This window comes from Echinops telfairi, unplaced genomic scaffold, assembly GCF_000313985.2.
Source record: "Echinops telfairi isolate 266 unplaced genomic scaffold, ASM31398v2 ScPeMD7_70;HRSCAF=299, whole genome shotgun sequence".
NCBI classification, from domain to species: domain Eukaryota; kingdom Metazoa; phylum Chordata; class Mammalia; order Afrosoricida; family Tenrecidae; genus Echinops; species Echinops telfairi.
In genome coordinates this window covers 30,943,062-30,961,133 of record NW_022103968.1, presented here as the reverse complement: position 1 = coordinate 30,961,133, position 18,072 = coordinate 30,943,062, and the positions used below count along the sequence as shown (strand labels likewise).

At 54.4% G+C, this 18,072-nt stretch overlaps 1 protein-coding gene across 1 annotated transcript in view; it reads right to left on the bottom strand.

The window, feature by feature from the left end:
* CRTAC1 (cartilage acidic protein 1) overlaps window positions 1-18,072 on the bottom strand; it is a 149,944-nt gene that overhangs the window by 6,604 nt on the left and 125,268 nt on the right. The window contains exons 8-11 of the mRNA XM_004701014.3: window positions 17,476-17,612; window positions 10,974-11,056; window positions 10,083-10,183; window positions 9,666-9,834 (exon numbers count right to left, since the gene is read on the bottom strand). Coding sequence (XP_004701071.2) covers window positions 9,666-9,834; window positions 10,083-10,183; window positions 10,974-11,056; window positions 17,476-17,612 — 490 coding nt within the window. The remainder of the gene's footprint in view (window positions 1-9,665; window positions 9,835-10,082; window positions 10,184-10,973; window positions 11,057-17,475; window positions 17,613-18,072) is intronic.

Below are 18,072 nucleotides of genomic sequence, written 5' to 3'. Positions count from 1 at the left end.
TTCTCGGCAAGAGGGTATGGAGATGCAAAAAGAGAAAAGAGAAGCGTGTCCCTTTCGAATTCGTAGATGAGGGTCAGGTGGTGTGGCATTGCAAGGTATCCGATGGCACACCATTAATGAGGTACGTGGATGCCCTTAAAGCAAAGAAGACAAAGGAAAGGAGACAAAGGAAAGCAAACATTCCTCACCTGAGCCATCGGGACAGGTGCAGGCACACACTTTCCCTTGTGACTAAAGTGCCACAAATAACGCCAACGAACCTCCCAAGGGTCATGGACACTCACGCATTTACATCTTGCACATGAGGCCCTGCCCTCCTCCCCTCCTCCAAGCCCAGAGTGCGGCCAGGAGGATTAGCTGGGAAAGCCAAGGGGCCTCTCCCCTGCCACCGAGTAGCTGACTGATCTCTCTGGGCCTCAGTCTCTTCACCTGTAGAATGGAGGCGTCGGCTTCCTTACAGGGCTAACGAGCCCAGGAAGGACAGCCTTCCTCGTCATTAGAAGGTGAGCCCTGCACCAGGTGGCCCACTCTCAACATCAGCGTCCCCATCTCTTAGACACAGAGGCGCCCTGCGATCCCTGAAGGCCCTCCCCTCCTTGGTACAGAAATGACCACTCGGTGAACACTTACTGCAGCCCCAAACTGTGAGGTGTTAGTTAGCCCCCCCCCCCTGTCCCCCATCCTGAGAGGACTTCTCTGAGGAAGATGCCACTCTTGTAATTTCCACTGTAGAGATGACACGCTGGGGCTTGGAGAGGTGAAGTCAAGACCAGCACCGTGCAGCAATGCTGTCTGACCCCAGGGCTCACACCTGCTATCCCCAGACCCCCCATGTGATTCTACTTACCCTGGCCCCTGGGAGTGGTGAACTGAGTGGTCCTATGATCCTACACTGGGGACAGGTGGCAGTGAGGCAGAGAGGGGAGGAAGGGCGAAGAACATTCCAGGCAGAGAGGACACCCAGCTATTAAACCAAGGCCATTTCCATTGAGTCCACTTCAACCCATGGCGCCCCCTACGCGCTCAGAGTAGAACTGCGTCCTGCAGGCTTCTCCAGGCCTTTCCTCTGATGTGGCTCCGGATGTGCCGCACTCCCACCTTTCAGTTACTAGTGGAAGGCTTAATGGTTCGCGACCCCCAGGGTCAGAGGTCTGTGGTGCACAGGCGGCCTTTGAAGATCGAGGAGCAGCGTTCAGACAAGCTGTGTTGAGTGGGGGGCTGGGAGGGGAGACTGGGCAGGGCTTCACAGCCTTGGTGGGTCGCAGATGCTAATCTGTGCAGTGACTTTCCGAGGCGGGCGCTGTGTCCCCATTTTCCAGATGTTGACATGGAGACTTGGCGAGGCAACGTGAACAGGGTCTGCTGTCCTCTGTCCAGGGTCCCTGCGAGATCCGCTCCCAGCCACTGCACAGTGGTGGCCTTTAAACTGGCTCACCTGCCTGGTGGTGGTGGGTAGGGTAGGGGCACCCCATATTACCCAGCAGGGACATGAGGTTAAGAACGGTAACGGGTTTGCTCTGGCAGCCTTTAAAGGACAAAGGACAGGGAGGTGCACAGAATTGCAGCTTTTCAGAAGAATCACAAAGAAAGCAGATGGTGGGAATACAGTTGGCGGAATATTTTTGCACTTTAATAAAGCCGTTTTTGTGTGGGCCACTGAATTTTCCTTCCCTAAATGAGCACCAGCCGGCTTGGAGGCGGCCCAGAGTCACTGGCAAACAATGAGCTGAAGCAGGGGAGCAGGAGGTGCTGTCAAGGCCGGGGTCCGCTGGTCCGCCCGGGGCACAAATAGATTAGGGTTGATTATTGGTGCTCGATTGTATTGGCTGCGGTTGGTAATGAGCCGCCTCAGCCCATGGTCCATTAGGACAGCAGTGTGTTTGTGTGTGTGTGTGTGTGTGTGTGTGCGCAACTGCGAGGAGGGTCAGGGCCTTGGGCTGCTGGACACCCACAAAGCCATAAGCAGAAATGCTTATGCACGAGCCTGGTGGTTGGGCAGCACCCAGAAGGGCAGAGAAAGCCCAGGTCACTCGAGGGAGCCGCACAGCCTGGGCCAGGGGTTTCCACGGAGCATGGAGGGAATGGTGGGCAGCTCTGCATAAGAGGGTGGGGCCTTCTGGGCAACCTCCAGGGGACAAAGCACCCTTCATCTCGAGGGCCCTGCGGTGTATCCGCCGATTCCCTATAGCATGCGTCTGAACCCTCCTCCGTGAGCACGCTCTGCAGCTCAGCAAGGCCTGGCGTACTGAGAGGCATGGCTATGAGGTGCACTTGAGCAAGTGCAGGCCTGAGCGTGGGTGCAGGGTGCGGTGAGGTGCCCTCTCAGGGGCCTTCTGAGCATCCAGGGCATCTGTGACCCCCACCCACTGCTCAGCCAGGCCGTCTAAGATGCCCGTTCCCACACCCCAACTCCCTGGTTGCCCCCCTGCAAACACAAACTTCTCAGATTTGGGAATAATCTAACTGCCCATCCCTGGAGGGCTTGCTAAATAAATAAAGGGCATGCTGCCACCCACTGCCACCCTGCGCAGCTCCGGCCAACGGAGGAGTGGTGAGCAGGTATGTTTTGAAGAGAACGAAGCAGCCTCAGAACAAAAGGAAGAGTACGATCATTTGTGTTATATATCTCTCTCCCAAAGAGTATCTATGTCTATGAATGTATACTGTGAATACATTTGCCTGCAATCAACGCGCATTGAAAAGCATGGGGCTGCGCACAGACCAGCAGAGGCCAATGTGCAGGTAGTCCTGGCTTAGGAAGTGTTCCGCTTCCGTGAAATGCACCGAGACCCTCAGCCTCTCCCCGCCCCCCTGCCCCCTCCCCCTATGACTATCTCCTCATCGTGCTCGAACACCGTTGCAGCACGCACTGTGCTGATGCTGTCCTTCCCAGAAGCTCCCTTCCAGACTCCCAGCATGATGGTTTATAAAGATACCCATACTACAAGGCCGTCATCGTGAAAGGTTAAAAAAAAAAAGGTATTTGACTTAGGTCAGAGCCGATTGATAACACAGTCGTCAGAACGGAATCCCAGTGCCTTATCCCCCAAGGGACTGCTTGCTCCTTCCCCTCCACACCCTGTGTTTCCAAAGCACTGAACACTTTCTAGGACTGCTGGTGGCCTAGTGGTTATGTGTTGGGCTGCTAATGGCAAGGTCAGCAGTTTGAAACCACCAGCAGCCCCATGGGACAAAGATGAGGTTTTCTACTCCCATAAAGACGTACAGTCTTGAAATCCAAAGGGACAGTTATTCCCAGCCCTCTAGGGTTGCTATGAGCTAGAATGGACTCAACGACAGCGAGTCTGTTTGAGTAACACCTTCTAGTATTTGATCCAAGGAAGCCCCAACTCTGACTGACTATGTGAGGCTGCCATGTGACCCAAAGGGCTCGATGGCAACTGGCTTGATTTACAGTGTGTGTGCGCATGCACTAATGTTCAGCCAGATGCCTGGACCCCCTTCCTGCCCACAACACTATGGCGATCACCTTGGTGCTTGGGTGGGCTCACACGCTAAGTCTCCTTGGGCTGCCTGGTAACTAACTGTGGGGATAAGGATGCCCAGAGAGCAGACAGACCCTGGTTGGCTTGGGGAGGTGATGCATCTCCAGGGTCTGCTCCTCAGGCTGTGGTGTCCAATCCACCGGGGTTCCAGGCCAGCTCTCTCTACCGTCAAGAGGTGAGGTTTGGACAAGCTACTTACCCTCAGTCTCAATGTTCTGGCCTGTAAGATGGGTGTTATGATCCTGAAAGCATGACGTTGGGGTGAGAATCAAGGGAGATCTCTTAGGCAAAGCACTGAGCCCAGTGCCTGGCACACACTGACCCACTGCCACCCGGTCCACGCTGACTCACAGCGACCCTGCACAGGGTTTCCCAGGCAGAGCATCTTTATGGGAGCAGACAGCCTCATCTTTCTCCTGCAGAGTGGCTGGTGGTCTTGAACTGCTGTCCTTACAGGCACCTGTAGGGTCCACATAAGGAACAGCTGCTCGGGAGTGACAGGCGCTCCAACTGCAAACCAACCCACCGAGGCTGAGGCGGCCTGAAGACATGCTATGTTGCATATACAACTTATGTGTATGTATGTAACCTGGCCCAGCCCTCTGAGTATTTATTGTGTCTTTTCCAGGTGCTAGAAAGATTAAGTGTTCCCTATAACAATTGAAAGGCACACTGCACATACACAAAACCTATGGAAGCTCACCTGGCTTCGCTCCATGTCCAAATTCTTTTTGTTTCCTTAGATGAAGAGAGACATGAAAGATTTGATGACGTAGAAGAGGTGAAGGAAAAAATGATGGAGGTGCTGTCAGCCATCCAAATAGATGAGTTTGAAAAGTGTTTCCATAAGTGGAATCGCAGATTTGATGAATGTATTAAGTGTAATGGAGAGTATTTTGAAGGTGATAAGGTTGTTTTGTAAAAAATTTTAAATACATAGCTTTGGAAAAAAAAACCTATGGAAGAAAATAAAAAGCATATATTCTAGCCAGGGTTTGAATCCTAGCTCTGCCATTTACCTAGCAGATGACCCAGGGCGGGTTTGAAGAATTTTCTGATCCTCAGTTTCCCAGGTGTAAAGGGGAATAATAATACTGCCCATCTTGCCAATGATCCTTATTCGCGGTCCAGCTTTCCCAGGTAACATGCCATGCTTGGGTCAGGCTCACCTTAGTCCTCAAAGTGACGTCTTTGTCCTTTACCACGTTAAAGAGGTCACGTGTGCCGCCGGATGTGCCCAATGCGCAATACTTGTATGTTTTTGATTTCCTGACTGCTGAATTACAATCCCGTTGAAGAATATCGAAAATACCACGGGCTGCCAAAGAATAAAGACATCTTGGAAGAAGTTAGAACCGGAGTATACTCCTTGGAGGTAAGGATGGCGAGACTCCGGCTCATCTCCTTTGGCCATGTTCTCGGGAGAGCCCGGTCCCTGGACAAGGGTGTCATGGTTGGTAAAGGAGGGGCAGTGGAGAAGAGGAGGCCTCTCGAGGTGAAGGACACAGGGGCTGCCACAATGGGCTCAGCCGCAGCAGCAGTCGTGAGAAGGTGCAGGACTGTGCATGTTCGTTCTGGTGTGCGCAGGAACCCATGCAGCAGCACCTGGCAACCACCACAGTGTCCGCCCCACTGGGTGGCCACAGGGCTCAGGCAGGTCGTCCCAAGGCTACTCCATCAGAGCACAGGGCTTGGCACAACCCCTGCTAGGTGGCGAACGACGAGATCCATCACTGTTCACACTTGGCTGCGTCGTCTTATTCTTTTTTCTATGCACATATGAGTGTGCAGAACATTAGCATGTATATTTTTATTAGTTTGAGACCATATTGCCTATTCTTTTAATATTACCATCACCTCACTTGGTGCTAACATATGGGGGAAGGTGTCGGGTTTTGAATCTTTAAGAAAGGCCGATATCCTAACCAGCCCCTCCTCCCTCACCTTTTCTCCACGATCCACCTCGCTCAAAGCCTTTTTAGAACACCCCCACCCCCCGCCCCAGTCTCTGCACCCCATGAATTAAAAACAACACCCCCTGCTATCTGGAATCATTAGAGATCCGAGGACAGCTGCACAGAGAGAGTCCGTACAGCCTTTGGCGCCTTTCCCTCGGCGGTTCTGTCTTGGTCAACTACAGCACACTGTGGGAAACCCGGAGATGTGGCCTTGGCCCAAGGAGTGTGCCTTGCTCTCTGCCATGTTGTCACTCGGGCAGACTCAGGCGTGCACCCTACCTTTAGCCGAGATACAGAACTGTGCCGCCACCAGCAAAGACAGTCCCTGGTCCCCTCCACCCCTCCTCCCGTCAGCTCTAACCCCTGGCAACCACTCACCGGGTGCCCGTCTCTAGAAGCGAGTCCTTTGAGAACGTTCGATGAACGGAACCAGACATTTGGGATCTTCTGGCATGGCCTTCCCCTCCCCACCCCAGAATTCCCTTCTGATCCACCCAAGGTGTTCAGGGTCTCCATAGCTCCCGCCTTTTGCTTGCTGAATACTCTTCCGTGGTACAGGGAGCCCTAGTGGTGCTGTTGGGGAAGCACTGCGCCTCGAACCTCTCACGGTCAGCGGTTCAAACCCACCAGCTGCTCCTAGAGGGAAAGATGAGGCCCGCGGCTCCTGTCAAGAGTGACAAAGTCTCAGAAATCCTAGAGAGGGTCACTCTGAACTGGAATCCACGTGATGGCAGTGGGTCTGCTTTTGTGGTTCATTATTTGGCATCGATGTCCCATGGGATGGGACGCTCCCCGGCTCGTGGGATGGTTCATCTGTTGAGGGATGCATGGGCTGACATCAGTCCAGCTGTTAGGAAGGCAGCTGCCAGGAATGTACGTGTCATTGGTCCGAGTAATGCCTATAATGCGCTCGGAGCTTGGACTTCCTCAGTGCGGCCGGGAAAAGCTCTAGTGAGCAGCTCCCGTGGAGATGGAAGCCTGGAAAAGTGCATGGATCGGGTCTCCCCTGTCACCCTGGTCACTGGGAGCTGGAGGCCCTGGGTGGCACCAATAACCATAAAAACAAATGTCTGGGGGTGGGGTGAGGGGGAATGAGCTGATACCAAGGGCTCAAGTAGAAAGAAAATGTTTTGAGACTGATGATGGCAACATATGTACAAATGTGGTTGACACAATGGATGGATGTATCTATTGTGGTGAGAGCTGTACGAGCCCCCAATAAAATGATTTTTAAAAAAGAACATGGCGAGGAGGGTGTAGGATGCCAAGTAGGGCTTAATCAAGGGCGATGTAACTGAGAGGAATTACTGAAATCCGAGTGAAGGCCGAACATGATAGTGGGACAAGAGGAAAGTAAAAGTAAATAGAGGAAAGAATTAGGAGGCAAAGGGCACTTACAGAGATCTAAATACATGCATGTACATATGAAAATATATTTAGATATAAGGATAGGTAAATAGATCTATTTATATGTTAAGTATTAATTAAAGTAGCAGAAGACCTCTACTCAAGTACTCCCTCAATGCAAAAACACTTTGTCTAATAACCTGGAATTCCATGATGCTCATCTTCCCAACACGATCGCTGAAGACAAAGTGAGTGCTAAGCAAATGTGGTGAAGAAAGCTGATGGTGTCCGGCTGTCAAAAGATATAGCGCCTGGGATCTTCAAGGCTTGAAGATAAACAAGTGGCCATCTTGCTGAGAAGCAACAAAGCCCACATGGAAGAAGCACACCAGCCTGCGTGATAATGAGGTGTTGATGAGATCAGGTATCAGGCATCAAAGACCCAGAGCAAAAAATCACAATGTGAATGAGAGGGAGTGCGGAGTGGAGGCCCAAAACCCATCTGTAGACAACTGGACATCCCCTTTCAGAAAGGTCACAAGGAAGAGATGAGCCAGTCAGGGCACAGTATAGCACTGATGAAACATACAACTTTTCTCTAGTTCTTTAATGCTTCCTCACCCCCATTATCATGATTCCAATTCTACCTTACATATCCGACTAGACCAGAGCATGTACACTGCTACAAATAAGAGCCTGCAACACAGGGAATCCAGGACAAATAAACCCCTCAGGACCAATAATGAGAGTAGTGATACCAGGAGGGGAAGGGGAAAGTGGGGGAAAAAGGGGGAAGCAACCACAAGGATCTACATATAACCCCCTCCCAGGAGGATGGACAACAGAAAATGAGTGAAGGGAGACATCGGTCAGTGTAAGACATGAAAATAATAATTTATAAATTATCAAGTGTTCATGAGGGAGGGTGGGAGAGAGAGAAAAAATGAGGAGCTGATACCAAGGGCTCAAGTAGAATGAAAATGTTTTGAAAATGATGATGGTAACAAATGTACAAATGTGCTTGACACAGTGGATGCATGTATGGATTGTGATAAGAGCTGTATGAGCCCCCAATAAAATTATTTAAAATAAATAAATAATAAAGGGATAACTTTAAAAATAAACAAAAAACCAAAAACCCTACAAATGTCTGCCCGTGCTAGGCCGCAGGGCAGTGGGATGTGTAGTTCGTGAAGAAACTGCCCAGCTGTTTTCCAGAGTGGCTGAGGAGTTTTATGTCCTCCCACTTCCCCCCAGGGAGGTGTAGGGACTCCAAATTCTCCTCCACCCTGCTGGTAGTAGGTATGGTCATTGTGTTTAACCTAGCTGTTCTGGCCCTGGTGGTGTAGAGGTTCCATGTTGGGCTACTACCTGCAAGGCCAGCAGTTCGAAACCACCAGCCAGCTCCATGGGAGGAAGACGGGCTTCTCTACTACCGCTAAGAGTTACAGTCTGGGAAACTCACACGGGCAGGTCTATCCTGTCCTATAGGGTCGCCATGAGTTGGCATCAACTCAGTGGCAGGGACTTTGTTTGTTTGCTTGGTTTTTGCTTTGAGTGTGCAGTGATATCTCATTAATACCACAGATATACTATATTTATGTATGTATGTATATACTTATCAAGTAGTCATTGCATTAGGTAAATCTGTGCTACAACACCTCCTAAAGTGTTGAAAAGCAACGCTGTCCCTTTGAGGACCAAGGTGCGCCTGACCCCAATCAGGTCTTTCCAATGCCCTCACAGGCATGTGAAGGTTGGGCATTGGATCAGGAAGCCCGAAGAAGAATGGGTGTAATTGAATTGTGGAGCTGGTGAAGAATCTTGAAAGTACCAGGGGCTGCCAAAAGGACAAACACATCTGTCTCCAAAGAAGGCCAGCCAGAGTGCTCCTGAGCGGTAAGGATGGCGGGAGCTCATGGCGTGTACTTTGGACACGCTGTCAGGAGAGCCCAGTCCCTGGAGAAGGGCATCGTGCTTGGGCAGCGAAACAGAGGAAGGTCCTTGGCGAGATGGACAACGGGCTCAGGCAGAAGCTCAATGGTGAGGAATGCGCCGGACCAGGCGGTGTGTCGTACACGGGTCGCTGGGAGTCGGAACTGACTCCATGGCACCCGGCAACCACATACGTGTATGTCCATGTTTATGTCGCATGTCTGTCTGTCTTGTACGTAGACATACATGAATTTTAACAAAGGGGGGATACGTTTTTTTCCTCCTCTATCCAAGAGCCACTTTTTGCCTCCTTGGGAGGGACACCATTCCCGTTGGGAACGTCATGGCTTCTCTAAGCCTCTGTCCACGGAAAACTCCAAGGGTTTGATGAGACATTTCAAGCACGAGGCCAGCCCCCAAGAAGCCAGAGAAACAGCTTGTTTGGATAAGCGGGCAGCCAGCCATCGTCTGAAGAGCAAGGCCTTGGCCCAGAGGCACAGCATGCACTCTGACCTGCTGGTGGACCAGTGACCGAGGCGAGGATTGGGATAAGACCAAGATGGCCAGCATTTCCTGTTCCGTCCACCCTACGCTCGGGTCCCTGGGGGGTCGGTGCAAACCCTTTGTGCACTTGGTTCCTGATCCAAGAGTCAGAGGTTCGAACCCACCTAGAGGCACCTTGGAAGAAAGGCCTGGGGATCTATTTCGGAAACATCAGCCACTGAGGACCCCATGGGGCCCAGCTCCACGCTGACAAGCCCGGCGTCACTGTGGGCGGTGACCTAAGCCAAGCGTCACTGCCTCCAGGAGCCGGTGTCCGAGTGGCATCCACACATCAGTCCTGGCAAGGCGGTCGGCTGTGGCTCCCTGAGCTGCTCAGCACCTTCAGGACTCTGTGCCCCCACGGGCCCCAACTCACCCAAGCCAAAGTGGGCCACAGGCTCCATCTCGCACAGGTAGCCAGAGCCCCCGTCGATGATCCTCAGGTGGGCCCCGCTCTTCTTGGTGTACAGCACCACTTTCGCCCCCCTGGCGAAGGCCCCGAACCGCGTCCGGGGCACGACTCGCAGCCAGTTGTTGCTGAAGCCCTGGTGGGAGGGGCAAGGCCGATGCCGATGTAGCCAGTGGGGCAGGCAGGAGGAGGGGAAGGGCAGGGCGAGCGGGGAAAGCAGGGAGGAGATGCTGGTGGTCCCTCTGGAAACCAGTGTTTGGGGGAAGAGGCTGAGAGCCTCCTCCCGGGAGCCAGGCCTTCTCTGCCCTGGATGCCAAGAGCCGATTTGGCCAGGGAGGCCCTGGATTTCTATGCTTTGCCCCTCTCCCCGCAGCCCCAGCCCACCTGATTCCCCCGGAAGACGGACAGCGGCTGCGCCATGGACTCTCCGTGGGACAAGATGAGGTCCAGCATCCCGTCTCCGTCGAAGTCCGTTACCACGCCCCCTGGGAAGACATAGATTTCATCACAGCCCAGGGCCAGGTGGGCTGCCCACAGCCCTGAGCGCAGCGGGCAAGAGGAGAGGAAGAGGCCGGGGCTGCGGGGAGGTGAGGGTGAGGGATGGGAGACGGGACTCGGGCTCCGCACCACACCTGCCTCTGCTGCTGTGCCCGCAGCCTCCCCACCTCTGAAGGCCCGTGAGCGTGAATGGAGATGGTTCTCAAGGTGATTCGGGCCAGGAGAGGGTTCCTCTTCCCCCACCACCCCCAGAGGCGCAGAGGGTGGGCCACTAGACAGGGGATCTGCTGGCCTATCGTGGACTGAATAAGCCCTCTTGACGTTTCAGATGCTTGAAGATTCCTGGCCTCCTTTTAGGCCCCAGAGTGTGGAGGAGGGGAGACAACGAATGTAGAGAACAAGGCTCAGACAACGAAGTCGCGTTTCCAGCACGGTGTATCGGGTGGCCATGGCAAAAGTGGGTCTGGTGACTCTTGGCCCCGGGCTCTTTCTCTGAGTGCCTGGCCAGCAGGGCCAGACTGCAGGCCCTCCTGCCTGGGTGTGGAAAAGATGCCCTTCCTCTCCCCATCTTCTCATTGCAATGCCAACGCTCCCCAGAGAGCCCTCCCCATGCCCCAAGCAGCCCTGGGCCGGGAAGTGACCTCTCCCCTTGGGGGAGGCCCACCTTTGTTCTTAACCTCAGTCTTCAGGTGGGGCGAGCCCCAAGGAGCCCAGGGGAGGGGCCCCTGCCCCCTCCTACCTTCCCTCTAGGACGCTGAGAGCCCCGAGGCTCCTCACCTGTGCCCCGGCCCTCAGGCTCCAAGGCATCTCCGGGGTTGAGCTCCTCGATGAGGGGGTCTCCATGCTCCCGGCGGATGACGCTGCAGAGAGGAGACAGGCTGTCCACGGACTGTTGCTTGTGAGCCAGGCCCCGGACCTGCAGGCTCGCTTGCTCCAGCCTCTGTCCCCTGAGCGTTCCCAGAGCCACCCTCCCCCCACCCCCCACCCCAAGCCCCTCTGCACACAGACCCTGCCAACACCCTGGACATCCCCTTCCCAGGCTTTAATTTATGTTGGCGAATATTGACTTTTCCCTTCTCTAATGGATGAATTATAGACAAGCCGGGGCAGGGCAGTTGATGGATGGGGAAGGGGTGGGGACACAACTCCCTTCAGCTGACCTTCACACCCTCCTCCAAGGGGTCCCTGCCTCTTGGGAGTCCTTAGTCCCACCCAGGTTCAAACCCCTCTGGAATGCCAGCTCCCCTGGACCTGCTCTGCTAGAAGCCATCCCGCCCTGGCCTTGTATCACTTCCTCGGCCTTTATCACGTTCCAGCTGTGTTCAAGCTCTTGCGAATGCAGCTTATCTGCCTGGATGGACCGCGAGCTGGCTGCAGGCCGGGACCATGCATTATTCATCTCTCCGTCCCCCCAGCAGCCGGCTCTCTGGAGCTCCAAGCACGTGTCTGTGGGATGTCTGCACAGGCTCCAGAGACAAAAGCGCAGAGAGAGAGTCTCTCTGGCTTGCAGGGGTCCCGTCTGGTTTGAACTCTGAGTCTGGGGATCTTAGCTTCAGAGAAGTCTGCTCCCCTCTGTTCCTCCTCCATGCAGCTCAGCTCAGCTCAGTGCTGAGGATACAGGTGGGCTAGCGCTACCGGCTTCCCCCTCCCCCTCCTCATTATCTACTCACACCCAGCTCCACACCTCTGGATGTGTGCCGCCGCAGTGGGGCACGGGGAAAGACACGGGGGTTCTGCAGGACTCTCTGCCACTCCCTGTTGTACTGTCAAATCAGAGTGCACACAGCCCAGAACTGCGTGTACCCCGAGCTCTGCAGGAGGTGGGGGTCCCCTGCATCGGGTCAGAGAGGGTGTCTGCTGGATGGAGTCGACACCCGAGGAGTGTTGTCTGTGCACCGGGGTGCACACCTGCTGCAGGGGTGCAAGCCCAGCCTGCTGACCCCGCCCTCAGGCGTGTCCTGCAGGCTCTGCCGCAGCAGGGCAGGGGCGCTTCTTGGTGGAGGCAACCATGCTGTTGTGAGAATCATGGGTTCTCAAGGATAAGCTCAGGAGCTCCGGGTGGTGCAAGCGGCTACTATGTTCAGCTGCCAACCATAAGGTTGGTGGTTCAAGTCTCCGAAGAAAGGCCTGGAGATCTCCTTTAGAAAAAGCAGCACTATCAGAATTCTAAAAATAAACCACCTCACCGAGGTGATGGAGAGGGCCAAGCTAGAGACCCAGGGCCCATCTGTGGATAACGGGACGTCCCTACGCAGAGGGGCTGCACGGAGGAGAAAACGCATCTAGGGAACAGTTTAGCACCGATGAAATACACAACACTCCTCTAGTTCTTTAATCCTTCCTCCTCCCACTATTAGGATCTCAGTCCAATCTCACAATTCCCACTAGTGCGGTGTACAGACAGTGGCACAGATGAGAGTTTCTAGAATACGGAATTCAGGAAGACAAATCCCCTCAGGAACAGTAATGGGAGCAACAATTCCAGGAGGGTAGGGGAAGGGAAGGAGGAGAAAGGTGGGTGGGGTGGGGGTGGGAATGGATAACAATGACGGCAGAATAACCCCCACCAGGGGAAGAATACCAGGATGGGCGGTATAAGCGATGTGTAAGTATTAACAACAATACATAATACATAAAGGGCTTGCAGGGGTGGCAGGGTCGGGAGGGAAGGGGGAAAAAGAGGAGCTGATATCAAAAGGCTGAAGAAGAGAGATAATGTTTAGAAATTGTTGATGCCAACTGCACATGTCCGCTTGAGATAATGGATGTATGGTTCGTTATAATATATGTAAGAGCCTCCAATAAAATGATTTATTAAAAAAAAAAAGCGAAGGAAAAGCAGCCACTGAGACCCCTGGAGCCCAGTTCTACTCGAGAGTCAGCGTGGATCCCGGGAACCAGAAGTTTGTGTTACCAATGTGTGCGGGGACTGGGTCAGGCCTAGGGGGATGGATGGCGGGCCCTGGGAAGGATGGGCTCAGAGCCCCCGAGGGCAGCTGCCAAGTCACAGGGGACCACAATGCAGAGTGCTGGACGGGGAAGGTGGGCCCGAGGGGAGCACAGGGCTGGGGTGCTTGGTCAGGTTTAGGCAATCAGGAAAGACAAGAGCCACGAAGCTGAGGCCGGAACTTGTGGAAATCCTGGGGGGCACGGGCGGTCGGTGAACACGCTGGCAGCTCACTGAAAAGGCTGTGAGAGCGCCGGGGAAGAAAGGCCTGAAAAAGCAGCCCTGGGAACTCTGGGATCACAGCTCCACCGGACACACCCGCCAGCCGTCACGGCTCGATGGTGGCTGGCGAGAGCGAGTCACGCACAGGAATTGGGGCTGCAGCGGAAGGCCTGGGAGCTTGCGTGGGCGGGGATGTGGCCAGCTGTGCAGACCCAGCAGCTGGCTCTGCAGGGCAGGAACTGGGAGGACTCGAGGGGGAGGGATGAGGACAGCTCAGAGGAGGCTTTGATGTGTAAGTAGGATAACTATACTTCCTGGTAGGCCTCGGGCAGTATCCCTTCCTGCCTGCTGTCCTGTTGCTGTCACCCATTGCCTCCCTGTCCCCATCTGAGTGTCCTGGTTTGGGTGACGAATTCTCTGCCCACCCTAACTCATTTCCATCAAGACAATCCCGACTCAGAGCGACCCCCCCGCCCCGTGTGCCATCATTGAGGTTCTCAGGGCTGATGTTTTAGAAGATCACGAGGCCTTCTGAGGTGCCTCTGGGTGGACTAGAACTGCCAACCTTTGGGTAACAGCTGATGTGTTCATGTTTTGCACTGCACTGGGGGTCTCTCATTACCCTTAACAAAAACCTACTGCCATCTCGTTGATCCCAACTCATAGTGACTGTGGTAGCTACATAATCTGGGGTCAACTCGAGACTATTAAAAGTGAAGGGGTGGAGTTTAGCCTGTCAATCAGGACACAGCTTGATGACTTCTTCTGGAGGTGTGAAGGAGATGAATAGCGCACTGGGGGCCAGACACTCTCTCTCTGGTTGTCTCTCTGTGAGACATTCCTGTTGACAGGCTACATGCAGCTACACTGATGGAACCAGAGCCCTGGAGGATCCACGTGGAGACGCATACCAGATGCTTCCACTGCCACTGGATCCACAAGACTTTCCACCCACTGGCCTGTGATCTTCCTGCATTCAGCATCATTGCATGTGCTGCGTGAGTCTAAAGAGGAATTTATGGACTAGTGTCAACATAGGGGTTAATATTGGACTTATGGACTTGATCTGGACTGGGCTGGGGTGTCTTCTCAATAGACAATTGCTCTTTGATATAAAGTTCTCTCTTACACACATATTAGGGCAGAGTAGAACAGCTCCCTAGGGTGTCCGAGACTAACTCTGTCTTCCCTGGAGCAGATGGCTCCATCTTTCTCCCTGCGGCTCGCGGCCTGATGTCTGACCCCCAGCACCACCAGGTTCCTTGCTGGTGGCTCTAACCTACTGATGGAGGCCGTTCCGACTCACAGTGGCCCTGTGTGGGGTTTCTGAGACTATCAATCTTTATGGGACAAACAGCCCCAACCTTCTCCCTTGGAGTGGTTGATGGGTTTGAACCGTTGATCTTGAGATCAGCAGCCCAAAGCCTACTCCACGGTGCCACCGGAGACCTTCAAACACTCTGCCACTGAGTTGATTCTGACTCATCGCAACCCTACAGAACAGAGTAGAATGGTCCTTTTCAGTTCGTAAGGCTGTAAATCTTTCTCGGGGAGAAGACCTCATCTTTCTTCCTGGAACTGGGTTTGAACCTCCGACCTGTGGGTTAGCAGCCCAACACCAACCCACAGAGCCACCAGGACTCCTTAGGTGCCATTAACAGACTTGCGAACACAGGTGCATGGAGGTGCTGTATATCTGGACCCAGGGGTCCGTGAGGCTCTCTGTTCAGTAACAGGTGTGAAGCCCTGGCCCTGTGGGACAGGTGGGGTTACAGCTTCTAGAGCTGCAGCTGCATGGCAGCCCCAGCTGTGGTCCTGCTCTCACTTTCCACTGCATGTTCAGAACAGCCATCTGCCGCGGGGACCCGGGGCACCGCCACATACCTGGGAAGTGGCTTTTGCACCGCTGTGTGTCAGCCAACACACGCACCACGCGGTGGACCTGTCTCCCTCCCAGCCCACTCTGCATGGCTAGAGGTTAGGAGCAGGCCTATTCCGGGGACTGTGGGCAGTACCTGGTGCTCAGCACTGGGCCCCAGAGACTGTGCTCCTTGGTACTTGGGGTCCTGGTGAGCGACACACTCTATTAGCCAGTGGAGGAAAGCGGTGTCTCTGTTAACGAGCAATTGATCTTCCGCAATTAATCTGGAAGTTGTGAATAAGCTTTTTGCAAGGCACCTAATTAGTAAATCTGGTGCCTTCAGGGGGTGATTACATCCGGTCAGGATTGATGCGTTGTTAATAATTATATTTTAAAACACGCTTAGTCACAGCGCTCACTGTGTATTAATAGTTGAGGTCCTCCTGAGGCAAGGGGTGGGAGCCTTAGGGACTGAGCAAGGGGGCAGGCCCGCTTCCTGGGTGCAAAGCGCCCGCCCCGCCTTTCTCTCCCAATCCCATCCTCCACCTCCAGTCTGTCTGGCCGGGAATGGGGAAGCCTCAAGGCACACAGGTCCTGCTTAGCTCCCCAGCAGTGCACCCCAAACCAGTGAGACGAAAAATCCAGGAGGCCCAGTGATTCCTGCGCCCGAACCCTGGGAGGGGAAGCTCAGCACAGAGAACAGGACACAGGACAGTGCAGTTTGGGAGATAGGGGGGCAGGGGGGTGGGCAGTGGTCTCTGAATCACCCTCAGAAAAGAGCTCCTCAGAAAATCCGGCCCCTCCCTCCCTGGGTTCCAGGTTAGACGATGGCAGCCCCCTCTCATCTCTGTAGCTCCCCTTTTCTTGTCTAGCGCCACGCTGGCATTTCATCTAGCATCTCTTGAAGGCTGTCTTGCAGAATAGTGGTTCCCAGAGACCCTCTCAGAGAGAGATGCCCTGAGGTCCACCCGCTTGGCAGCACTCTTTGACACCCTTCCCACCCTCTACCCCAGCCATGTGTCGCCCAGAGCCCACGCACGGTGCGTTCTGAGCATGCCCATCGTGAGATCAGGCGCTCTGCGGTCCGGATGTTGAGCGGACGCGGCTCCGGTGAGAGCAGGATTTCCTACCTCCCTGATATCCTTCCCCAACCCTTTGTTTCACTTCCAGATCCATGCTTCTCCTCGGCCACTGGCAGCTGCTATCACAGGCTCTGGCTCTGCTGCTCGCAGGAGCCACGCTGCCCTTCGTGGTGAAATTATCCAAGGATCATTCCACAGAAAGGGAACGCTACAACCTTCCAGAGACTCGTGATCCGAGAGCCCAGGTACTGCGTGTGCTGAGAGGTGGTGGACTTTGTATTTGTAAGGAGGGAAAGTTCACGTGACAGCAACGATAGGACTCGCAGCACAGGGCAGACTGTCACACAGACGTGCAGTCTGACTATCGGGGTGTCTGTGTTCTCACTCACTGCCACCGAGTCCGTTCTGAGCCATCGTGGCCCCACAGGACAGGGTAGAACTGTCCTTGTGGGTTTCCCAGACTGTAACTCTTTAAGAGCTTCATCTTTTTTTGGCAGAGCAGCTGGTGGTTTTGAACCGCTGACCTTGAGGTTAGTTAGCAGCCCAACTCGTAACCAACCACTATGCCCCCTGGGCTCCCAGGCATAGGTGATATAGGTGATTTGTAGACGGTATAGTTAGACTCCTGGCAGCACCATCACCGTATACTGAAGGCGTGGGATTCCTGAGCTGCGTGCGGGAGGCTGCTGCATTCTCTGTGCTCGCTCCAACCTGTGCGTCAGTGGAATTTCTGAGCTCCATTCCATGCAGCGCCTTCTGGGATCACATACGGGCAGGTGCTCGGATGTTGCCCGAGCCGATGTTATTCGGCGCAGGGCTATTCTGAGCATTTGAAAGGCTCTGAGAAGTTGTTTCAGTAAATAAACCTGCCTGCTGCTGCTTTGCTTGGGTTTGCCCCAGCAGATTGGGCCCTGCAAGCCCGTGTACCGGGGTGTGGGTTCCTCTCCCAAAGATCTCGGCTTCCGGCATGCTGAGGGCCACGTTTCCCTGCCATTGCAACGGGCTACTCCTTGTCCAGGACCTGCCCTCTGACCCCCACAGCCTCTTGCTCAGCCTATGCTCCACCCTGGAAGGACCTCCCCCTCCCTTTTCCCCTCCCTCACTACCCTTCGGATTCCTAAGCCTTCCTCCCTGACCTCCCCCAGCTGCCAACATTAGAGCAGCTACCGGAAGAGGCGGTTGGCGGAGGAGCTGCGGTAGGCGATGTTGTTGAAGAAGACCTCCAGCTCCTGGTCATTGTCAAAGTCGGCGGCGATGACTGTGCGCACCGGGGAGGGCATGGAGAACTTGGGTGAGGCGATGTCCTGGCAGAAGACAGGGTAGCCGGTCAGCGGGTGGGCGTGGAGGAGTAGGAGTGGGCTAGAGTCCCCTCTACTGGGAACGGGGGTGGGGTGGGGGTGCTCATGGAGAAGACATAGCGCCCATGCAACACCTCCTCTCGCCTCTCCCTGGCAAGGGGCCTGCATGGCGGTGTGTAGGACCACACGCACCCCGGGCTGTTTGTGGGAGGGCAGAGGCACACATCATGACTGCAGGTCACACCAACAGGCTCTTGGTCCTTGCCGACCCTCCCGTCAGCCCCGTGAGTGAGGGCAGACATGAAACGAACCCGGCCTCACTACCAGTGAGTCCAGTCTAATTCACAGCAACCCTGCAGGACCGGGCAGAACTGCTCCGTGGGGTTTCTGAGACTAAATCTTTAGGGGAGCATACAGCCTCATCTTGCTCTCTCGGAGCAGCTGGTGGGTAGGAACCACAGACCTT